Below are 24845 nucleotides of genomic sequence, written 5' to 3'. Positions count from 1 at the left end.
CCTGGGACTAGTAATTGTATCACATTTGAGTCCTAGAGGATTGGGGACGCTTCAGAGAATGGTAATGAGGGGGATCATGGGAATGCCGATAGAAGGGACACCGCTATGGAGGAGAATAACTCCAAAGCAAAAGACACAAATGACAATTCTTGGGCTGCACCTTCCTTTGCTAGCAACAGAAGGGACGTAGGAAAGGATGTCTAGATGGACGATGGTGCTCTGGATGATCTTGATGAGGATGACCTGCTCGAGGATGAGGTGATGGAACAATCTCCTGTTGTTTCACTAAAATATGCAGTCCTTAGTGATGTTCTTGATGCAGGCTTAGGTGAGCAGGCCAAACATACATCTGGACAGCATGACTGTGAGGTGCAGGAGGGCTGTAATTCAAAGTCTGGGTTGGTTGAGCATAGCAAAGTGCCTAGGGACGATTGCAGCAAAATGGAAGAAGCTACTGCGACTTTGGGACACCAATTGAAGTGTGATGTTCAGCAGCCTGACGCCAGCTTTAGCTCTGAAGTTGCTCTTCCAGTGATACCCAAGCCGGTAAAAGTCCTCAATAAAATTTCTGCAGCCTTGCCATAAAGGAGAAGCAAGAGGCGGGAAGCAGAAGTAGATGAGGACATGTTGAAACATGAGAAAAGAGTGGTGGCGAAGAAAAATCTTGATGGACCGGAAGGTAACAGTTTTAATAATTTAGTTCTTTCCTTTACTGATGAGCTTGTTATTAATAATTTAATATCTCTAGGAATTTCTTTGGGTGCTTCTAAAAGATTAGTTCAGAACTCGGTAGATCATCTTAAGATATTAGAAAAGGAGAGAATTAAAGAGTCGTCTGTTAAAATCAGTCAGGATAACCATGTAGAGTTAGGAGAATCAGATGTAGAAGATGATGATCTATATACTCTTGGTGACCTTTCAGGTGACCTGTCAGAGGAGATCATGGAATATCTTACTGATTCTAATAGGTTGTTAAGCAATTTTAAGAAAGTGAAATCTAAAAAAGGCAAAAAACATTGTGTTAACTCGAAAGTAAAGACAAAAATCTCTAATAAATGAAAGGAATCTTCTGGAATAGCAGAGGTCTTCGGGACTTGGCTAAACCAAGGTTTTTATTTGATGCATCTAATGACCATAATTTATACTTTATTGCTCTTCTTGAAACTCACAGAAAGGGCTACTCCAAAGCTGAGTTAAGTACCTTTTGTGGGAGCAGAGGTTTTCTTGGCAATGGTGCCCTTCTAGAGGCCGATCGGGAGGTATTCTACTAGGTGTTAACTTAGAAACATTTGACATGGTTAAATCCTGTAAGGGCGATTTTTTTTTCTAAAAATACATTTAAAAAATAGGAGTGACGACTTTCAATGGGTTTTAATGGTTGTATGCCTGTATATGGTCCAGTGCAACCTGAACATAAAGTCTGTTTTCTTACAGAGTTAGTCAATGTCATCAGTACAGAGACAATGCCGATTTTGGTAGGAGGAGATTTTAATATTATAAGAAACCCGACGAAAAAAAGTAGCGACCGTTTTGATAACAGGTGGCCGAACTTGTTTAATGCCTGCATAAAATCTCTTAATCTTCAAGAACTGGAGCTCTCTGGCCGTAAATTTACCTGGGCTAGCTCTGAGCCGAACCCGACTTATGAGAAGCTTGATAGGATTTTGGTGAGCACTGAGTGGGAACGAAAATTCCCTTTATCGGTGGTTGAGGCCCTATCGAGAGATATTTCAGATCACACACCTTTATTGTTTCAAACTGAAAATGCCTCCTATAGAGGAAATAACCAAATGTTCAGATTTGAGATCTCATGGTTGTACATGGAAGGTTTTCATGAATTGACAGCAAAGGTGTGGAACAAGGAAAATAGGGGAAGCTCTTCCCTAGTTAGATGGCAAAATAAACTTAGAGCTCTGCGGCGTTACCTGAGAGGTTGGTCAAAAAATGTGCTTGGGAATACTAGAAAAAGAAAGCGGTTCTTGCTTACTTTCTTAGAATCTTTGGATAAAAAAAGGGAGGAGGGGATTCTCTCCCCACAAGAGCAGGAACATAAGTATTGTCTTTCTGCTAAATTAACAAAGTTGCTTAGAGAGGAAGAGATATACTGGATTCAACGATTGAAAGCAACTACGTTATTAAAAGGCGAGAATAATACTTTTTTCACCTTCTAGCAAGTGGTAGAAATCGTAAGACAAAAATAACACAATTGGAACAAGAGGAAGGGATAATCATTGGCCAAAATAATCTTAAAAAATATATAACAGATTATTACAAAAAGTTATTTGGATCGCCAAATTTAAATCATTTCTCGTTAGATGAAGATACACGTGATGACATCCCGCAAGTATCGAATATCGAGAATGAGTTGTTGATAGGGAGTTTATCAGAAGCTGACATAAAAAAGAGGTTTTCCAATTGGAACACAATAAGGCGCCAGGTCCAGATGGTTTTCCTACTGAGTTTTACAAAAACTTTTGGGAGGTTATAAAAAAGGACTTACTGGCACTTTTTGAGGATTTTCATAATGGGATTTTGCCACTCCATAGTCTCAACTTTGGAGTAGTTACTCTGGTGCCGAAAAAAGAGGCTATAAAAGTGGAAAAATTTAGACCGATTTGTCTTTTAAATGTAAGTTTTAAGATTTTTACTAAAGTCCTTACAAATAGAATATCAACTGTCGCCAAAAAGATAATCCAACCTACTCAAACAGCCTTCATCCCTGGTAGATATCTCTTGGAAGGAGTGGTTATCCTTCATGATACCATTCATGAGATGCACAAAAGAAAGAAAAATGGTGTAATCCTTAAGCTAGATTTCGAAAAGGCATACGATAAAATAAAATGGCCATTTATACAACAAGTGTTACGGATGAAAGGTTTTTCTCAAACCTAGTGTAAGTGGATGCAACAGGTGGTGGAAAAAGAAAGTGTTTCAATAAAAGTTAACGATGATTATGACCATTATTTTCAGACCAAAAAAGGAGTTCGACAGGGAGACCCTCTGTCACCTATTCTTTTTAATTTAGTGGTCGACATGCTTGCCATTCTCATAAATCGAGCCAAGGACTTGGGGCAAGTTGTTGGTGTTATACCACACCTGGTAGATGGAGGACTTTCAATACTCCAATACGCAAATGATACGATTATCTTCATGGAAGATGATTTAGAAAGGGCTAACAACATGAAGCTAGTGCTATGTGCATTTGAGCAACTTTTAGGCCTAAAAATTAACTTCCATAAAAGCAAATTTTTCTGCTATGGTGCTGCCAAAGGGTTAGAATTAGAATACTCTGACATTTTTGGGTGTGGCGTGGGGAGCTTTCCATTCAAATATCTAGGTATTCCGATACACCACAGAAAATCGAGTAATACAGAATGGAGGGTAATCGAAGAAAGGTTTCAGAAAAAACTAAGTGGATGGAAAGGTAAACTTCTCTCAGTCGGCGGTCGCCTGGTGCTGATTAACTCGATACTTAGTAGCTTAGCTATGTTCATGTTCTCTTTTTTCGAAGTTCCACGGGAAGTCCTAAAACATTTGGACCAGTTTAGGTCTCGTTTCTTCTGGGAAGGTGGGGGACTCAAAAAGAAATATAGGCTAACTAAATGGAGTGTTTTGTGCACACCCAAGGCTTTAGGGGGTCTTGGCATCCTAGATCCGAGGTTACAAAATAGATGTCTTCTAAGTAAATGGCTTTTTAGACTCATTAACGAACAAGGTATCTGGCAAAGTCTCCTTCAAAATAAGTACCTAAAAAATAAAACAATAACCCAAGTAGAACACAGGCCCGGTGATTCTCACTTTTGATCCGGACTTATGGCGGTAAAACAGGACTTTATGAGAATGGGTCATTTTGTGTTAGGGGATGGTACACAAATTCAGTTCTGGGAAGATAGATGGTTGGGGTCTGTCCCTTTGAAAGACCAATTTCCAGATCTGTACAACATTGTGAGAAAGAAAAAGGCAACAATAGCTAATGTTCTTCAACATAATCAACTTAATGTGGCTTTTCGTCGGTCACTTAATGTAAATAATCTAGCTGCTTTGAATCAGGCAGTAGCTAGAGTATTTACTATTAGTCTAGCTGATCGAAGAGACACGTTTGTTTGGGATCTTCTCCAGCAAGGTCAGTTTATGGTCAGCTCTATGTATAGGGCTTTAGTCGCCCCGAACATTGTTTCGAGAAACCACCGCATCTGGGATTTAAAGCTACCTTTGAAGATTAAAAGTTTTATGTGGTACTTAGTTAAAGGCATAGTTCTAACAAAGGATAATTTAGCAAAAAAACAGTGGAAAGAAAGTGTTAAATGTTGTGGATGTAACTTAGATGAATCCATTCAACACCTTTTCTTTGACTGTCATATGGCTAGATGTGTTTGGAGAGCTGTACAAATTTCATTTAACATTACTCCACCTTCGTGCATCCAACATATGTTTGGCACTTGGCTAAAAGGTTTAAATTCTAGACTTAAGAGCCTGATTTGGGTTGGAGCATGTGCCCTCTGTTGGGCTATATGGTTAAGTCATAATGATGTGGTTTTTTGATAATGTACAAGTTTCCACTCCCTTTCAAGTCACTTTCAGAGGAACACATTGGACAAGGTTCTGGACACTGTTGCAGAAGGAGGAGGACAGACCTCAAGTAAAATGGGGCCGTCGTGTGCTTGAAACAACAATGATGGAGATCTTTTCAAATAATGGATGGTCTTTTTTTCATAGATTGAGAGCATAGTTTGAGAGCTTAAATTTATGAAACCTTCGTAGAATGTGAGATTTTGTTCTAATGTGGAACCCCATGTTTGTGAGTTTGACAGCCGAATGTATCAACCGATACAGAAGATGGCAGTGGCAGAGCTCCATAAAAATAACGTCCCAGGCCACTCTACAAATATAACGATGTACTACTCGTCTTTTATTTTTTCACACTTTATGGGTAGTAATATTTAAAACAATCCAGTGGAACTGTGGCAGATAGAGAAAGAGAATCAGACATTTGAGAACAATTACTCACAATAGAGGAGAATCACGGGCACATGGCAGTCAACACTCAACACACAACGCTCGCTGCTTAGGTGGTCACTGCCCATTGGCCAGGGAGGCGCTCCGCCCTCGCCCATGGGTAAGAAAAGTAAGGAAAATAGGTTGAGGAAGTTGTATAGTTTGGGAGATGTATTGGCAGGGCGGATTTGGGCGGTGGCATGGTGCTAGTGCGGACCGCACGCGTCATTGCTACAGGTTCGCAGGGACGTTGGAGGCGGACTGGCGGTGGCGGATGCCTGAGTCAGAGCCCGCCCGGCTGCCTTAGAGGTTGCTGCCTTGTTCCCTTATCGGATTCGTAGAGCCTGAAGGCGTGGAGAGCGATAGAGGACTGAATGGAGGCGGCCGCGCCGCTGGCAACATAGGAAACGCAGCTGCGCATGTTTGCGAAATAATTGAAAGAGTGTGTTCTCGTGGCTTGAGCGACTGAGGGAGGCCGCCAGCGCCACCAGACTCAATCGGTGCAGCAGGAGATCTTTTAGGCTGAAATGTATTTTGGTCTAGATTTTTTGGTTGAAAAAAGACCTATATATAAGAGGGTTTTTGGGCTGCGCCCTGGGCCACGGCCCAGGTGGCCCGAGGCCCAAATCCGCCCCTGGAAGATGGAATATTAATAATATTCTCATTTCTAAAAAAATTTAAGGCTAGTTTGAGAACACCATTTTTTTCTAAAAAATTTCTATTTGCCAAGGTAAAATGAACTAATTTCGCTTAAAAAACGAAAATCCTTAAAAAAATGAGGTTACCAAACTAGTCATTAATATATAACTTGTCCAATGGATAGACGGTAGACATATTTACATAATGGGCTATTGGATGCGTTTTTCCTTTTTTCATGTCATGAAATGGAATTTACAGAACCGTGGATGTATTAATGGATAACCCTTCTCCCACAAAAAAATATACTCACTTAGTTCTTTTTTATTTATCGTTGTTTAGTTTAAATATGAACTAGCGGACGACAAATATTCGAGACTCCAGATAGTATCTACAATAAAGTTGCCCATACTATACGTACTTGAGTCTTCAGGTTATGTGAAGGTTAATTATATGAGAGCCACGCAACGCCATTTTAATTATTGTATGTATGCCAAAGAGTACACAATAGCGGAATGGCAAATATACCAAATTATGAACAGCGTAACAACAAGATAGAGAGATGATCCATGACGATTGCGACGGATCGACCGGCGCTAGCAGTACAAAGCAAGCTACTAGACCATGCAAATGGAGAAGCTGAGCTTAGATCTTGCCGCGCGGGCCCGGCTGCGGCGGCTCCTGAGGTCCCTTCTTGATCGGCAGGAGGTCCGGTGACGCCGACGCGCTGACGTAGGCCAGAAGTGAGCCGCCGCCCAGCAGCAGGAACTTGAGCAGCAGACCTCTCTTGGTGAACGGAGCCGCGAACGTCTCGAAGAACTTGCTCTGGTGACGTGAAGAACGCATGCAGCAGAGAGATCAGATCACCCTAGCAAGTCTAGTTACCGCAGGGAATTGAATGGGTTGGAAACATCATGGCACCTGTAGCGGGTTGTAGGGCGAGGGCGCGTCAGAGCCGTAGAGGTCCCACTGTCCGGTGGTGTTGCCGATGTCGTCGAGGTCAAAGTAGACGCTCTTGTCGCCGTACTTGGCCACCACGGCGGCTGCGCGGGGCCTGCGGATGGAGCGGGCCGACGGCCTGGCGACGGCGAGCTTCCTTCCGGAGATGGAGCTGCCGGCGAGACCCTTGATGGCCACGGGCTTCACGGAGACGGCGGCGAGGGAGGCCATGGCGGCTAGCTAAGCAAGCTTGACGCGCGCACTGGACAGTGGCGCTGTTGGGGGTTGCTGGTGTCCCGGTGCGTGCGTACGTGCACGAACTTAATTCGGCGGATCGTATCGTGCTGAGGATTTGGGATTTGTGTGGGTGGACGCCTCGCACTCTCAGGCGCGAAGATGGCCGTGACCCATAGGGAGGATGCCGTGTGGCCTGCTCTGGATAGGCTTATCCTGATCTCCTGATTCTGATGCGAGCTGACTTGGCAATACCGACATGGAGCCAGGTAGGCTAAGCGAGGATCTGTTCTAGTGTTCTGCTTCTGCAGTTTTTGTTTGTGCTTGGGCTTGTCCGTCTTGTAGGCCGAACGGGCCTAAAACAGCCCATGCGCGACTTGTCGACAAGGTCCACACGGCCCACTGTGTCTATACTCTATACTGTACGGCGGGACGCAGCTGGAGCGACGGGACGAGCCGCACCCGCACCTCCCCGCGGACAGATCGATCCGTCCGTCCTCCGTCGTGTTCGTTCAGGCCGAGCGAGATCCACTGCTGACTGCTCACTGCACCGAACCGAGAGAGCGTGGCAGGCAGGCGGGCGGCCGATCACCGACGCCGACGCGGCGTCCACACGCGCCAACGGCCGAACGCACTCTCTCCCACCCCTCCGTCGTGCTCCACGGCCCAACCCAACCCTACGCACTCCTCCCCCCTCCCCCCCCGCAGCTACATCTCCCCTCCCGCTTCGCCAGTCGCCACCGCGCGGCGGGAGCTCGCTGAAGAGCTTCCCCCCTCTCCCCCCAGGCCCGCGGCGGCGCCGGCTCGGCCCCCGTCATCGCGCTATCGTAGGCTCGCGGGCTCAGCTGATCTGGTCAGCGAGGCGAGGTTGCCGGGGGGCCAGATTCCGCTCCCGCCCGCGCGTGGTCTGGGGTGTGGGCGGTGGATCGGCTGCGCGGGTCATTAGATCTATGCCCGAGATCTAAGGCGCCAGCGCCAGGTGCGGAGGCGGAGGCCGTGAGCCGGTGGCGGTCGGAGGCCGGGGACAGGGATGGCGTGGTGGTCCGGGAAGGTGTCGCTCAGCGGCCTGCAGGACATCGCCGGAGCCGTCAACAAGATCAGCGAGAGCGTGAAGAACATCGAGAAGAACTTCGACAGCGCGCTCGGCCTAGAGGAGAAGCGCGACGATGAAGAAGGTACGTACGGCACGGAGACAATAATGCTACGACCCTCAGTCCTGCCATTCGCCTAATTCAGTGTATTGACGGTGCATTGGTGCGTGGTTGTCTGCGTATTAACATTGCAACTGTTGATATGACACTGATAGGGTAGTCAATGGTGTTAGTGGTTATGTTTAATTGATATTTGACAGATCCATGTTTGCGGAGAATGACATGTGCTCATTGCTTATTATCATTGGACCGTGACCAAAAAATGCGCCTATCACCCGATCAATTTCTGCGTGAAGTCAAAATTCAGTCTATTAGTCTGTTGAATTCTGTGCTATTGAATGGTTTAGGCATATTTTCAAACCTATGTCCTCTTACAAGTGTTGGAACTGTAACACCTTTTGCACTCTGTCTGAGTTGCTGATATCTGTAGGACCGATTCATTTGCTAGTGCTGGCTAAGAGCTTCACAATGGAAGCATTGTATTTTTTGTTTAAATAAAATGTTTTTTGTAACGCAGCTACGTGCTCAAATAAAATGTCTTTTTTTGTAACGCAGCATCAGGATCGCGGACATCCAACTCTGATGGAATAGGATTCTTCAATCCTGTCATGGCTTTCATGGGACACAATGGTGAAGAAGATGGCACTGAAGTATCAGAAAAGCCACAATTTCCAAAGGATCTGTCAGTAGAGGAAGAAAATCATAGCACCCCAACTAAGAAACAGACATCCGAGGTAGATCATTCAGAAGTATCAGTAACAACATTTCCAGAACAGCCTTCAAAATCAGAAGAAGCTCATAGTATCTCCAATGAGTCACCTGTTTCTAAGGCAGATGTTTCTGAGCAGTCCATAACACCACAAACTCCAGCACATCCTTCAGTAGCAGAAGAAAAGCTTGATGGCTGCACTGAGGCACTTGCATCTAAGGTGGGTGATGATGAAGCATCAGAAACATCACAATCTCCAGGACATCCTTCAACAGTTGAAGAAAACCAGGACCATCAATATAGTAAACATTCTTGTCCTAGTGATGAAGCAGAGCCAAATCAGCTTAGAGAGTCTGCTGGAGACTTACCTGATGGTAGTGCATTTTCTTCGCCTATCAAAATAGATAAATCAGGTGACACCGAAACAGGTGAATCTATTGATACAGGAAAGGAAGACACATCTGATGGGAATGCCTCTCAGTCACAACCAGCAGAATCCATGCTAGCTAGTTCCGATAATATAACTGAAGTTGAGGACAAGATTGCTCAAGAATACAATGTCCCAAAAGAACTTAGTAGCCCACAGGAGAATTGCGATACAGTAGACAAAGTTACTCGTCTTGAAGTCAAATTACATGATGGCAATATTGATACCAAAAAAAGTGAGGAAGAAAGCAATAAGATGGAGGCAGGGGAAGTATCTGTTGTTGTACAGGAGGATAATGTAATGGAGCAACCTGAAGATTTAATGTCAAAGTCCATAACTGCAGCTCATGATTCACATTCGCAGAATGAGTCAGTGGTCAGTTTGACCGATGTACCTGCTGGACTAGGGGGAGTAGGCCCCGCAGATAATTTTACAGAAGAAGAAAAGATTGCTAGAATCACAGATTTTCAGATTGTGGACTCTGTTGTTTCTGTTGGTGAGCTAGAGAAATTAAGACGTGAAATGAAGATGATGGAAGCTGCATTGCAAGGTGCTGCAAGACAGTCACAGGTATCATTTGTACATGCCCAAATCTCTATGGAAGCAATTCAGTCAAAGCTTGTGGAGTTGTACTCTATGAAAGTACTCCACATGGAAGTGAACCTTTTAAATATGTGAATTCATGTTTTTTTTGTGGAAAATAAGGGAAACATTTTAGTAATCCTGTACAGTTCATGTTTTATAATTGTACAGTTGAAACATTAATAGGTTCTGGTCCCATGTGTCATTTGGTTGTGACATACCCAGCTCTTTGATATTCATTGTGCCTAACAGCATGTAATTCTTTCCACAGTCCAAAGCTGATGAAATTGCAAGGTTGATGAATGAGAATGAACAACTAAAATCAACGATCGATGATCTCAAGGTATGTTTGTAAGCATATTTTCCATCTTTTGCCTTGCAGCAGCAGTTCATAACGTCTGAATTTAGTACTTGATGCCGAGATGAATGTTAGAAACGTATTCCCTGTATTAATCATTAGTGCTGTAGAGCACTAACACATTTTAAATTTTATGATTGATCGGTTTCTGATACGATACAGAGTAAGTCTTCTGAAGCCGAAATGGATGCACTTAAAGATGAATATCACCAAAGAGTAGCAACTCTTGAAAGGAAGGTGAGGCACATAGCCACTTTCTTCTTGTTGACGTGATGCTTCTATTGTCAATTGGTGATTGCATATGGCTTCCAGATTTAGTAGTCATGGCCATTTAAAAGGGTTAGGTACACATTGCTTCGATTTGGGCATGTTACTATGTTATGCCCACCTGCATTGGCCTGGAACCTCGTTTTTTCGTTTTGGGAAGTAGTTGTCTACTGCTTGGGTTGCTTTTCTGGTTTGAGCCCCGTGTGCTTAGTTTGGATAGCAATAATAGTTTTTTGGGTCTTAATTTATCAGGTGTCTGGAAACTATTGTAATTTCGTTGCTTTTCAGTAATGAAATTTGGGACGTCCATAGTGGAAAAAATGGCTACCTGCATTGTTGCAAATGCATCACTTTGCTTTTTTTGTGTGTAGTACAGTATCTATTACTCTGTGTTAGTGGCAGGAATACCTTATGATTTTCTTTTGTGCTTTACAATCAGTCAGCTACACCAGTCACCACTCACCAATGATAGATTGGTTGGTACATGATGAGTACAATACTGACTGTGAAGCTTTATTTTCAATTTTCTTTGTTCTAGCAAATCAGGAGTTAAAAACGATCTTTATAGTCTCAGAAAATGTATTGGTCCTTATTTCTTTGGTGGCTAGTGTTGAGGATTTATTGACTGTTCATGCATTTATTCTAATTCAGTTTGGTTCAGATAGTGTGTAGTGCTAGAAATAGAAACAATAATAAGATGCAATATTGAGGTCATTAGCATGTTTTCAAAAGGAAAAAAGAAGAGATCATTGTAATGCCACAGCCAGAACGGCACAAGTTACTACACTACCTTTTGTCTGTCTTTTTCTTTACTTTTCTGTTCCCTGGGTCAAACTGTACAACTATTTTATTTTGTGCGTGTTTCATGACATCTATACATCATCTTATCCTTATGCATAAGGCATAAATTTGACCATTTCTTTGCCTTGATGTATGTAGGTGTATGCATTAACCAAAGAGCGTGATACACTAAGGAGAGAACAGAATAAAAAAAGTGACGCAGCTGCCCTTTTGAAAGAAAAGGATGAGATCATCAATCAGGTCATGGCTGAAGGTATGTAGAACCTATATGGTATTCTTGTTCTACTATGTTTATTGTGAACCAACGTTAGATTCTCATTATTCAAAGAATTGTCTCATTATAATGTTGTCAATTACAAATAATTATTTCATTTGTTAAAATTTTAACGTCCACTTCAAGCACTACTGCACTATTACCACCATATAATGCATTATATCGTGCTGATGTACCTTCTTATTCTGCTTTACTCCAGATGCACAAATAGGTGAGCAATCTATTGACATCAATAGCTTGTTTTTATTAATAAACAGGTGAAGAACTATCCAAAAAACAAGCTGCCCAAGAAGCTACAATACGAAAACTGAGAGCACAGGCATGGACCAGAACTCTACGCTATGTTCAGATGATAAAAATGCTTTCCTCAGTACCAATTATACTACTTTTTGTTCTTTTGTTGAAGCTAGATTCGTGAGTTTGAAGAAGAGAAACAACGTCTGAACTCAAAGATCCAGGTAAAAAAGAATATCAACTTGCCAACTTGGTACATTTAGTATGATCCAAACCGAGTTCTTTTCTTATTGATGTCTGTGATGCAATGTAATTAAATTCTGCTTACCTTCTTGAACATCATGAAAAATGCAAACCTTTTCTGGATTTCATAATATGAAATAGTTTTCGCCCTCTTTATTACTTGTGTTTTTGACTTAATGCACTGGGTACCATTTAAACTGTGCTTACGTCATTTGTATCCCATGGTAGTTACAATCAAACAAGCTTACCTGTATGGTTGTTTACAGTTTTGTGTTTTAGTTGCAATTATACAAGCTTCCACCCTATGATCTGTAGATAGATGGAGTAAAGTTAGTTTGGCGCCCTGAACAAAATGTTATGTCCCATTTACTTTTCTGTCCTTAAAAGTAAGCATGTACTTGACAATTTATGAGTAAGCAGGTTGAGGAGGCTAAGGTCGAAAGCATTAAGAGAGACAAGATGGCAACCGAGAAGTTGCTTCAAGAAACAATAGAAAGAAATCAGACTGAACTTGCAGCTCAGAAGGAGTTCTACACCAATGCTCTTAATGCAGCTAAAGAGGCTGAGGCATTGGCTGAAGCAAGAGTCAACAGCGAAGCCAAAGTTGAACTGGAGAACCTTTTAAGAGAAGCTGGCGAAAAAGAAAATATGCTGATTAAGACAATCGAGGAGTTGAGGCTTTCTCTCACCCGACAAGAACAAGAGGTAAATGCTGAACATTTGTATCCAGACATTTTCTCTTACTGTCAATAGAAGTAGGACACTAGGACTGTAGGACAGTAAGAGTACTTTATTTGCAGACCTAAATATAATCTATGTCATTTAGTTATATGCTTCAATAGGAACGACCTATTTGGCCATCTATCTTGTATAGCTGTCCGATGTCAGTTCCATTGAGGCATTGACTAACTGTTTCTGTGGCTGTTTCAGGCTGCTTTCAGGGAAGAAAGACTAAAAAGGGACTATGACGATCTTCAAAAGCGGTATCAAGTAAGCAAGGCACTTCGTTAACTGGTATCAAACAGTCAAATGCTAATGGGCCATTTCTCACTTTCTTCGCTATTTATATACTTCAGGCTAGTGAACTTCGTTATAATGAACTGGTGACACAAGTTCCCGAGTCTACCAGACCCCTCCTAAGGCAAATTGAAGCCATGCAGGTATTGGTCCCCACTCCCCTGTATTTGGCCTTTTTTAAAAACTTGTTTCATGTTTCTTTTGTTGTTTATTCTTGGTCTATGTGTCACACTTCTCTTTTGATTCCATATTGGGCTTGCCCGCTTGTTCAGTTAATCAATTGCATGTTAATATTGACAGGAGACATCTGCTCAAAGGGAAGAAGCTTGGGCTGGCGTGGAGAGAACCTTAAACTCTCGCCTTCAGGTTTGTTAAAAAATATGTTTTAACTGTAGCTGCATAAATGCAATGAAGAAATCTTGAATTATAAAGTTTCTGTCTTTTCTTAACGCGTCATGTATAATCTGTTTCTTTCGCTTGGATATGCAGGAAGCAGAAGCTAAAGCTGCTGCTTCAGAAGAAAAGGAGCGGTCTGTAAATGAACGACTGTCGCAAAGTTTATCCCGCATAACTGTTCTTGAGACCCAGGTTTGTGTTCAATTTCTAGCAAAAGCAAAAAAATGCTAGTATTAGGGTTAAGACCTCACTTTCAGATTTAGTCAAGTAATTTTTGGGGTGACTATTTGGTCATGCAGATTACAATTCTTAGGACAGAGCAAACACAGCTGAGCCGATCTCTTGAAAAGGAGAGGCAGAGAGCATCTGAAAGTAGACAGGAGTACCTAGCAATTAAAGAGGAGGCAGCAATGCAAGAAGGGCGGGCTAAGCAGCTCGAAGAAGAGATAAAGGATCTTAGAGTTAAGCACAAGGAGGAGCTGCAAGAAGCAGCAGAACACAGGGAACTTCTTGAGAAGGTAGTTAACTGCGATAGTTCCAGAAAAAAAATGGACCAGCTATGTATTTTATTAGTTTTAGGATTATGAAAGTGATGTTTTCCTGCCAATTTTGTTAATGCCTCTCGAATTTATGACTTCAAACATAGATTTCTGCTATACACATTTTTTAGGATCATTGTTTTTTCTTAGCCAAGCATTTTTGTTTTATGTCATTGATCATATTGTTGCTACTGAAAAGGTAATAAATGATCAGATCAGTTTAACTTGCTTGTTGATACTTGAATAAACATAATTGCAATATATGTGATATTTTCTTTCATGGATTGCACTTACAGGACCTTGAAAGGGAAAAGGCTGCCAGGGCAGAAATTGAGAAAACATCTTCCCGTGAAGCGCCTAAAGTCCCACTTCCCGATCAGACAAGTATGACTTTTATTTTTATACCAATTAATTTAGGCGAGTTAGACCCAACTTTGCCTCTTGTTGTTACCTTACCATTCTTTTTAAATTGTTTCCTATTTTTCTCTTTGAAGGAAATGCCCCTCTCAGAAAGCTGCCTAGTTCTGGCAGTATAAATAGTCTAGAAGAAAGCCATTTCCTTCAGGCTTCGTTGGATTTATCTGACAATGCTTCATTAGAGAGGCGAATGTCTTCAGAAAGTAATATGTCATATTATCTGAGGACCATGACTCCAAGTGCTTTTGAGTCAGCACTTCGTCAAAAGGATGGAGAGCTTGCTTCTTACATGTCTCGCTTGGTATGTATAAGCATCCTTCTGATATTTCTCCTCAAACGGTTTATTTAGTACCCCATCAAGTTTTATCACCTTTGTCTTGCTGGTAAACAATAGTAGTAAACTTTTAGAAGTAGTAGCTGATCATTAGGACAGTTATTACAATTTTGCAAATTTATTGATGATTTTTCTTGTAACTGAGTTCATTCATGTCCATAAACATATCTTTCACACAGTTTTTTTTAACTAACTTCGCAACTTCCAAATTGCCAGACATGATTTGACAACATTTTTTTGGCCCAATATTGGTATTGTTCTCTCAGTGGGTTCTTGGCTAAGGCAGCTGAACAGGCTCAGTTGTTTGTGGTGTGGTTATACGCCTATACCACCCACGTTCAAGTACTTGTCCAGGCAAATTGGGTGCCTATTTTCTTGATATAAAAGCTGCCTAGTTCCTCCTTGTTGGTCTAGTTTTTTTTCATTGTCTTCCTGGCGAACTTCTATTCAGCAGCATTTAGAATTTAGTACGGAAGTTATTGGCGCTTGACAGGAGCCAACCTGTGCCCCATCCTGCACTGGTTCGAAAATCCTACACCTTCAGATTCATGCATTAGCATTACACTCATCTTTCATGTTCAGAATTGGAAATTGTTCCTTCAGGTGGTCTTGGATCATATTCTGATAAAGAAATATTCCTACAATATATGGAGTCATATGTGCTCGGCTGCTGGCAATATTTCTAGCTCTGTTATTCCTTTTGTACTTCTTTTATAAGATTGATTAAGACAGCTGTCATTCAAACTTCATTATTTCATTTATCATTTGTTACTCTTTTGACCTGCAACCTTCTTGGAAGTAATGTTGTTGTATGTTTCAGGCCTCATTGGAATCTATTCGGAATTCACTGGCAGAGGAGTTGGTGAAACTGACAGAACAAGTAAATCCTGATAATCTAATTGGAGTTTTGCATATTTATCTGTAGAGAATGCGTGCACACTGAATTGATCTTCTATGCAGTGTGAAAAGTTACGGACTGAAGCCGCTGCTGTGCCTGGCTTAAGGGCTGAATTGGAAGCTCTGAAACAAAGGCACTTCCAAGCTCTAGAGTTAATGGGGGAACGTGATGAAGAGGTATTGTTCCCATTCTACACATCATAAGCTTCGATTGTGTTAATGGCTTCATCATAAGCTATACAATACACCCATGGTCTAACAGCTGGGTTTCTGTTTTCAAGTTTTTCGGGGTACATTCTGCTTAGCCCAAGCTAGGCTTAAACTCTACCACCAACCATAAAGTTATGAATATTGCATGTGTATCAATCATGCAAAAAAAACTAGTTTGTTTATAAGATGGGGAAAATAGCCCTTTTCAGTTTCAGAGGCAAAACAGTGCAAGAGTTAGGCAGAGACACTGGTTAACATTAGGTAGGCTATAAGCTAGAAACTGAACAATGGCTGTAACTGCATACAGTTCGGTTTTCGAACACTCGTTTGCGGTTCAGCTAGAAATTAAGAATAAACCTAATTTATTATACGTTTTAGAAAATTTGTCAACGTTCACTTCAATTTGATGGTGTTTTGCAGTTGGAGGAGCTAAGAAATGATATTGTTGACCTAAAAGAGATGTACAGGGAGCAGGTGGATCTTCTTGTTAGCCAGGTTTGAAGCTTGCTTGACCATTTATTTTGTACCTTCCACTGCAAAGGCCTTTAGTTCTGTTGCCCTAAACCCTGCTTCATCCCTTACCAGCTCCAGGCATTGGGTGCTCGTGTATAGTGCCGGTATGGATTTGTCGTGCCATCGGGCAAGGCAAGACAGGTCTGAGACTTGAGCATGTTTTCCTTTTTATTTTGTAACCGTACAACGGCACTGAAAATATTCGTCTGTACACATCAAAAACACCTTCGGCGTTGGGTTTAGGAGGATACGTTGTTGTATACTAGATCAAGTAGTTTCACAGTTTTACGTGCATTCTTTTTTATCTGTGTTCATTGAAATGTATCAAATTTGAATCCATTTGCATGTGTACCTCAGAGGAATGCAATCAATCAATAATATCGAGAGCTCTTTTTATGTCCTAAGTTTCGTTCTTAGAGATCATGTCGAACTGTGGAAGGCAATACCACAATAAGGTAGCGACACTGATTACATAATAACAATCGTTCGGTTCTTTTTTATCGCGGATTTTTGTTCAGTCCTTTCGGGTTTTGGTAATTCGGTCCTTTTTTTCCTTTTCTTTCCTTTCCTATTGTATGTTTGTAACCAAAGATATAAAAGGAAGTACATAAATTTTGTTTGAAATGAGTATGAAAGATTTGTCGTGCACTCATGCTATAGTAGTAGCTCCTATAGAAGAACAAGCCGAAGCCACGCTACGGTACGGTTCTCGCAATAGCAGCACACACAGATGAAAACACACTGATCATAGAAGAAGTCGACATAAATTTAGAGAGAGATTGTACCATGCAGAGAAGTCGACATGGTGTGTTGCTTAAGATAGCGGACCACAGTAAGTAGAGACAAATATTCATGTTATGTGAGGCTCCTCTGAAGAGCTAATAGCTAGAGTTTGTCGAAGATAGACATACGCCCATCAGCCTGTACGAAGCGGCAAAATTCCATCATGCATAGCTCGCCTCACCTCCGCATTCGGCACCGAGTCAACAACTATAAAATTACGATGCATCATAGTATTTAATATAAGCCTAAAATCTATCTAATTTTAATTAAATAAAATAGACGTTAAACTCATATTAAATCTAACCGCTCATAGATTTCGGCTGACAAGTGCAACCTATTTTTTACCGAAAACTGGTCATTTTTTCCGGCTTTGGTTCAGCAATCTCGTCGGCTGGGACAGTCAGTCAGTCGTCGTCATCGCGTGCTTTGAATGACAAACTGTGGATGGGAGAACTGGGTGAGGTAAAAATGAAGAACATTTTTTTTTCCAAAAGAAAAAACAGAACAGAGTTTTTCCTTGAACACGGGAAAACAAAAAAAACATCGTCGACAGCAGGATTCGAACCTGCGCAGGACAAGCCCAACAGATTTCGAGTCTGTCTCCTTAACCACTCGGACATATCGACGCTTGCTATCCCAAGGGAAACATTCGCTATAAGGGCTGATTTGGTGATTAGGGATCCCTAGGGGATCCATGGGGGAGGAATTCCCTTGCAATTCAATTTTGAATAGCAAAAGGATTTCTTCCGCTTGGGATCCCCGGTCACCAAACCAGCCCTAAATGCCATATAAATATCAGTACGTCACTTAACCATTTTATTCCGTATTAAGCCTTCGGCATATCACTTACTAACGCATGTCGATTTCATTGCCTTCCGAGCTCTACTTGCAGCAGGAGACACCAGCCCAGAAATTCCTTCAATGCCATCTAAATTTATACCAGTCCGGCAGTCCCTCCAAAATTATACTGATCAATTAATTGCCACTGAATTATATTTTCCGTTCTCCTATATGCCATTGTCGTTAGTTTTTCATTAATCCATGTCATCTAAATTCAGAGTAAAGGTAATTTCAGAACCAGCCTCACTGTTACAGATCACAGGCGTAGCTGCGCACTGCCGCAGATGCCCATTGCGTCGTGGCAAAGCAACTCACGAAAAACCAAAACGACTGAAGAAGCTACAACAACAACAACAACAACAACAACAAAGCCTTTTTGTCCCAAACACGTTGGGATAGGGATGAAACCCCGTATGAAAACCTCAGAGTTCAACCCCCAAAGAAAAAAAAGGGAAACAAAGGCAAAGGAGAACCGAAAAACGACGAAACGGGAAAACACATAAAAGAGATAAAGCCCACAAGAACCAGCAAGATCTAAATGGGCACAAGAAAAGGTCAAACGATTAAAGAGGAAAAGCGAAACTATAAATCAAGGTTCTGGCACGTGAATTGCACACTTCCACCCCTTCCTATCCACGGCGAGCTCTTTATCAATATTCCACTCCTTCAGGTCCCTCTTCACAGCCTCTGTCTACGTCAAGGTTGGTCGACCTCTACCTCTCTTCACATTTTCGGGACGCCTAATTATTCCGATATGCACTGGTGCCTCTACTGAAGAAGCTAAATGACGGTATTTTGCTTTTCCTCTTTAACAGTTGCAATGTACGGGGGCGCTTTTACATCTGTAAGGTAACACACAGTATGAAAAACAAAAAAAACCTAAAAGAAAGTCTACATGTCGTATCGAGCTGATGAGGAAAAAAAATGAAGAGCACAAAAGGAATACACGAGACTAAAAGGCAGGGGGAAAATCCTATTTTGATTGCCGCTGCAACTTGTTCAGGATGACATTGCATTACCGAAGACAGATCTCGGCACGAAATCTTTGGCGCAACTTGTTCAGGATGGCATCACCCAGCAGCTTTACCTGGGCACCTGGTAAGGACAGGGAGTTGAAATTTAGAACTAACATGCCGCTGGAGACGTGCTTCAACCTTCTGCCTTGCCGGGAGAAACCACCTCTAGGAGCAAGGCATAACGCAGCTCGCAGGAAGCTATATTACAGGCATGTCAGCTTCTAGGTTCTTATAAAGTGCCCAGCCTGCGGGGTAGTTCAGCTGAGGAGGTTCCAGGTTAAAATTCCAGACCATGACCCTGTTGCAATTGTCCGGAAGACCCTCTATTTGGCGCTCACTTTTAACAAGCTTTTCTATAAACCGTGACTCCTGCAAAAACACATGTCAGGTCAGACCATCTATATGATACAATGGTAAAGTAGGACTCAACTGTGGGCATAACTTTTCATCACATAGCTTCGTTCTACACTTCTACATCAAGATGGCCATGTTACATTTCCATTTGGTGGCGATACTTGCTTCAAGAGACCCTTAATATGCTTATATATGTTTTTTATCTATTGATTTTACCTCCATTGTAAATCTATTGTTTCAGTAGAAAACCAAATTCTAATGCATGTTGTTCCACCACAAATCGGTCATTTCTACAAGTGGAACGGAGAGCTGTAAACTGATGTTTAGATATAGCAACAAGGATCGATCTCCAACAGAGACAAGTGTTGGCTTCACAGAAGCAGAGGTTCCATCAGCTCCATGAAACATTACTGTAACCTTACTATTACAGTTCATATATTAAAATAAACTCACCTGCAAACCACCTCTTCCACCTGTGTGGATTATAACAGAATCCATAGGCGGGCGGTTCCATCTTTGAGGGTCCCATAACAGTGTACTGTTGAAAGCAAATGCAGAGAAACCAATTGGGAATCGACGAGTTGAACTCTTCTTTTGAACCGTCTGGACTGTGTGCCATCTCATGACTCGGTTAGCTTTGCAAATAGGGCCTTCCAGAACTGCCCTATACTTTGTTCCAATATGGATTGTTACAGGCCATGAGCCAAAGCGCCTGAGAAACATAGCACATCTCATGAGAAGCGAAGTCGGGATGTCTCGTCTAATTCTACCGAAATATGGCTAGCATACCTTTTGAGTTTTGACCTGAAACTTCTGGCTACCAGTTTCAGGGAGCGTTGTGGTTTTCTAGCTCTATTATTCCAATTAAACTAATCAAGGCTATGTGATGCTTATACTCTTACATGTCAATAAAAACATCTCTAACTATTTATTATGAATCATCAAAACAATTTGTAGACAATAAGTTCATTACAAATATATCAGTACAGGCCAACAAAATTGTGGTAGAGAGCTCTGACCTGATCTTCTGCATTTCTTCAAATACATCAGCTGAGTATGACCGTTCTTCATCAGCAAAATGCATTATACCATCAAGGTGATGCCTTTTGACATGATAGATTGCATTATTCCTTTGACAAACAGCAATCTTCCGAACACTCGTGGTATTCTTTCTGCACATAAGATGCCTGTACATAACCCCGGAAGACCTCAGAATTTCTGCTGTTTCATAGGACTGTTCAGGCCATTCCACCACTAACCATAGAAGAGGTGCCTGTACAGCTTTCAAGGTATGGGCTAGCCGATTCAAGTAATATGCCTGTTGTGGCCGGACAGAAGTGATTGTCACGATTATCAGCAGCTTCTTCACGGGAATGTCAGATTCTCTAATAGCAGGCAACACAGGTGATGATTCAGAAAAATCCACATCATCATCCAACAATGCAGGGACTGGAGGGCTCTCTTGAATATGAGGCTCGTCGATCAGTTCGATCTCTTTCTCTACTACAATCGTCTCCGACTCCTTAACTTTGGTACCCACCATTTCCGTCTCAATCACACCCTCGTGGAACGGAAGCATCTTGTTTTCAGATACTATTTTCTTGTAGACGTCGACAGAGAATAAAGGCATGAACCCAATGAAAATGCCTAACATGAAAAAGAACAGTAGACGGACTGCAACTCTCCTGCAGCTCAACCCCTTTGATTTTGATCTCTCCTGCGATCGGCTATGCCTCTGTGAAGTCATAGCCGCATACACTGACTTTAGCTTGCTCGACAGCAGGAATCCTCTCACTGCGACATAGGACTGCGAGTACAACGGTTTTGGGGACGGAGAGGGATCGTTGAACTCGGACCAGTCCCTAACTGACCCTTCCCGTAGGATAATCCCGCTGTTCCTTCGACTGGACAGCATTCCAGAATGAAGGCTTCGTGATGCTTGTACTCCTCCTGAATTGCTCAAAAGCACGAGTCCTTTCGTCCACGGTCGCTGCACTTTCTATCCCTTTCACTCATGTGAAGCCGTGGTCCGTGGATGCAGCACCCTCCCTCCCTGGTGAGGTAATCAATTGAATTGTACCTGCAAAACAACGTGACGCGAGAAGTGCGTTAGCTCAGGTCAAGATCAATCTATAAACAAAGCGGGCTAAATTGAAACATTCCCCTGGAACAGGGATCCAAATTGCAGGAGAGCAAGATCCAAAGGTGAGGGCATGTACAGTGGGTGTCTTAAGTTGTGTCTTAGAGTGTGTCTAGGGGGGTGAATGTAAAAAATCTCAAGACATGTATCTTGACGAAGACACAGTGTCTTAGCTCTATATTCGAGACAGGAGACTATCTGATTGGTCACTTTAATTTATTGAATGTTCTGATTGGTACAATGAATATGGTAAGACACATGTTTTAGACATGACCACTGTATTATGTTGTGTTTAAGTTGTGTCTTATACTTGGAGTACCGTGCAGCTGTATCTAGGTTGTACATGCCCTGAAGGCGCATAGGGCTCTAAGAACTTGAGGAGAAAACCAAACATTTCTCCCTAACTAGCAGAGACGCCGAGGCGGACCCGACTAATGGGCATGGGGGATCAGCCGAAACCGCAAGCTTTGGAAAATTAACTGCTACCACCCGTCCAAGCAACTATAGCTGGACGGATCGGATTCTTCTTGTGCAGGACAGAGCAAGCAAGCCAGCAACCCGTCCAAGCAAGGAAAGGCTACCTTACCAAGGAAGGAAGACGAGCAACCAGGCCCGGGCGGGCGGGAAACCTATCCACGCCGCTGAGAGCAGGAAGCGGCGGCGGCGCGAGGAAGCCTGATTCAGAAGGCTTTCCTCGCTTTCGCTTCGCGTACGGCTCCGCCGCCTGCTGCGGTGGAGGTGGCTTGGCTCGGCCCTCTCCCCCACTCCACGCCTCTCTTTTCGGAAACCGCTGCCCCTGCTGTTAGGGCTGTTTGGAAACTCAGTTCTCAAAACCATACTTTATAATATTATAATTTATTATAAATTAAAACATAATTATAGTATATTTTATATCGGGTCAAACTAATACCTGTTTAAAGACAAAGTATTTTAATTGAAGTGTAGGAGAAGAGAAAACGGTAGCTACATACAAGCCAAAAAATTTAGTTTAGATAAAAAAATTTACCCAAAAACGTGATATTGATAAAATCATGGTTTAAAATACAGAATATTTAGATATACGTTATTGTTTGGGACTAACAAAATAGCGTGTTCCCCGACCGGCTGCGGCTTTTGACTTCTTCTCCCTTCCATTTTTCTTTCTTATAAGAAAACGAGGTAACAATTATTTGACGCGTGCGAAAGTGACAAGACGTCTAAACCTCCAGCGTAGCTCGAGCCCGTCGCCTGTAAGGGGGTGTTTGGTTACCCCGCTAAAATTTAGCTCCTGTCCCATCGAATGTTTGAACCTCCGTTCCGGGTATTAAATGTAGTCGGATTATAAAACTAATTTGTCAGCCGAATATTAAAAGACGAGACGAATCTAGTCCAGTTGGTTGTGTCTATATTTCATACTCCTATTTAAAAGTCAAACGCTTGATGTGACCCAAGCTAAACTTTAGCAGGAGCAACCAAACACCCCCTAAATAGGACAGGGTCAAGTCACAAAGAACCAAGTCTAAAAAATGTCAGGCTAGTAATGGTTGTTTCTATTTGTTTTCTACACAAAAATATCCCACAGCCACACTCGGCGACCGTAGAAGACTGTATAAGGTTAGGCTGTCTACACCAGCTTCCTCTAAATTCCATTCTTTATTATATTTTCTAATGCACAATTTTTTCACCTTTTTATTATAAAACAAATTTAACACCTTAATGTGTGAAACAAAAAAAACTTGTCCAAAAATATTATAGCCATATTACTCATCTTTCAATAGTAGCACTAGCATTAACGAATTACTGAAAATTTCTATTATATATATATTCGTTGCAACGTACGTATGGGTCAAATCTCCTATAGAGCTTCCTAGAAGTTTTCTATATGTCGGTGTTCCGAGACCGGGGGTCCCTTGGGCCGACGAGTGAGTGTCGCCGCGTGCCCCAGCCCAGATAGGTCGAGCGCGAGGGCGAGCGCGAAGGGGGGAGAAGCGAGGCGACCGGAGACCGGCGTGAGAGAGATGGGAATCCCGCGGCCTTCGTGTTCGTCCCGCGCCCAGGTCGGGTGCGCTTGCAGTAGGGGGTTACAAGCGTCCACGCAGGAGAGGGAAGCGAGTGGCCCCAAGAGAGCGCCTGTCTCGTCCTCGTCCCCGCGCGGCCAACCTTCTCTAAGAGGGCCCTGGTCCTTCCTTTTATAGGCGTAAGGAGAGGATCCAGGTGTACAATGGGGTGTAGCAGAGTGCTACGTGTCTAGCGGGGGAGAGCTAGCGCCCTAGGTACATGCCGTCGTGGCAGCCGGAGAGATTTTGGCACCCAGCTGGTGTGATGTCGTGGTCGTCGGAGGAGCGATGGAGCCTGGCGGAGGGACAGCTGTCGGAGCGGTTGGGTCCTTGCTGACGTCCTCTTGCTTCCGTAAGGGGGCTGAGAGCCGCCGTCGTCATAGAGCATGCGGGGCGCCATCATTGCCTATCTGGCGGAGCTAGCCAGATGGGACGCCGGTCTTGTTCCCTGCGGCCCGAGTCAGCTCGGGGTAGGGCGATGATGGCGCCTCCCGTTGACGTGGCTGGTCTGCGCCCTAGGTTGGTCGATGTGGAAGCTCCTCCGAAGCCGAGGTCGAGTCTGTCTTCCGTGGTCGAGGCCGAGTCCGAGCCCTGGGTCGGGCGAGGCGGAGGTCGTCGGCTGAGGCCAGGGCGGAGTCCGAGCCCTGGGGTCGGGCGAAGCGGAGTTCGTCATCTTTTGGGGCTGAGCCCGAGTCCGAGCCCTGGGTCGGGCGGAGCGGAGTTCGCCGTCTTCCGGGACTTAGCCCGAGTCCGAGCCCTGGGTCGGGCGGAGCGGAGTTCGCCGTCTTCCGGGACTTAGCCCGAGTCCGAGCCCTGGGTCGGGCGGAGCGGAGTTCGCCGTCTTCCGGGGCTGAGCCCGAGTCCGAGCCCTGGGTCGGGCGGAGCGGAGTTCGCCGTCTTCCGGGACTTAGCCCGAGTCCGAGCCCTGGGTCGGGCGGAGCGGAGTTTCCTGTGGCGCCTTCTGCAGGACCTGACTGCCTGTCCGTCTCACTTTGTCAAGTGGCACTGCAGTCGGTGCGGCGCAGGCGGCGCTGTCCTTCTGTCAGGCCGGTCAGTGGAGCGGCGAAGTGACGGCGGTCACTTCGGCTCTGCCGGGGGGGCGCATGTCAGGATAAAGGTGTCAGGCCACCTTTGCATTAAATGCTCCTGCGATTTGGTCGGTCGGTGCGGCGATTTAGTCAGAGTTGCTTCTTAGCGAAGGCAGGGCCTTGGGCGAGCCGGAAATATGTTCACCGTCGGAGGGGGGCCTCGGGCGATGTAACACCCGGTTTTAAAGGACAAAGCCGGGTGCATCTCATACATGCGCCAAAGAAGACAACATATATAATAACAGAGTGTATAGAGATAAATGTCACAAAACATCAGAGTATTTATTACATAGCAGAAGACTTATTACAAAATAAAGGAATAACCATAAAACGAACTAAGGATCGTTGGCGCCAATGTCAACTGAGAAACGCCACCTAGATCAAGTCGAATGCCTCAGTGTTAGGCAGCTCCTCT

At 43.5% G+C, this 24845-nt stretch overlaps 3 protein-coding genes and 1 non-coding gene across 5 annotated transcripts; 1 reads left to right on the top strand and 3 right to left on the bottom strand.

Moving 5' to 3' along the window:
* Positions 1-6086: 6086 nt before the first annotated feature.
* LOC541685 (photosystem I H subunit 1) lies at positions 6087-6912 on the bottom strand. Its single transcript, NM_001111435.2, has 2 exons — positions 6553-6912; positions 6087-6456 (listed from the first exon to the last, which is right to left on the bottom strand). Exons 1-2 carry the CDS (start codon positions 6799-6801, stop codon positions 6277-6279), a joined length of 429 nt encoding a protein of 142 aa, NP_001104905.1. The 5' UTR covers positions 6802-6912; the 3' UTR covers positions 6087-6276.
* A 372-nt stretch (positions 6913-7284) lies between these two features.
* Positions 7285-16573, top strand: LOC103630722 (golgin candidate 5). Its single transcript, NM_001350839.1, has 19 exons — positions 7285-7979; positions 8511-9661; positions 9945-10016; positions 10194-10268; positions 11238-11352; positions 11631-11692; positions 11784-11831; positions 12271-12555; positions 12781-12840; positions 12927-13010; positions 13168-13233; positions 13357-13455; positions 13563-13781; positions 14099-14186; positions 14297-14520; positions 15374-15433; positions 15514-15627; positions 16081-16155; positions 16246-16573. Exons 1-19 carry the CDS (start codon positions 7835-7837, stop codon positions 16270-16272), a joined length of 3069 nt encoding a protein of 1022 aa, NP_001337768.1. The 5' UTR covers positions 7285-7834; the 3' UTR covers positions 16273-16573.
* Positions 16574-17500: 927 nt separating this feature from the next.
* Positions 17501-17582, bottom strand: TRNAS-CGA (transfer RNA serine (anticodon CGA)). The gene has a single exon. It is a non-coding gene; the product is annotated as a tRNA-Ser (tRNA).
* Positions 17583-18568: 986 nt separating this feature from the next.
* On the bottom strand, positions 18569-22143 carry LOC100285679 (uncharacterized). Of its 2 annotated transcripts, none has more exons than XM_008649745.3 (4): positions 21888-22143; positions 20186-21246; positions 19620-19878; positions 18569-19181 (listed from the first exon to the last, which is right to left on the bottom strand). In XM_008649745.3, the coding sequence occupies exons 2-4, from the start codon at positions 21079-21081 to the stop codon at positions 19011-19013; spliced, it is 1326 nt and encodes a 441-aa protein (XP_008647967.1). In that variant the 5' UTR covers positions 21082-21246; positions 21888-22143; the 3' UTR covers positions 18569-19010. The 2 variants fall into 2 exon arrangements, with proteins under 2 accessions (XP_008647967.1, NP_001152042.2); NM_001158570.2 differs by having other exon boundaries at positions 18573-19181; positions 21893-22120.
* Between the last annotated feature and the right edge of the window lie 2702 nt (positions 22144-24845).

The sequence above is a fragment of the Zea mays genome, chromosome 6 (genome assembly GCF_902167145.1).
Source record: "Zea mays cultivar B73 chromosome 6, Zm-B73-REFERENCE-NAM-5.0, whole genome shotgun sequence".
Taxonomy (NCBI): domain Eukaryota; kingdom Viridiplantae; phylum Streptophyta; class Magnoliopsida; order Poales; family Poaceae; genus Zea; species Zea mays.
This window is presented reverse-complemented; position numbering and strand designations above follow the sequence as displayed.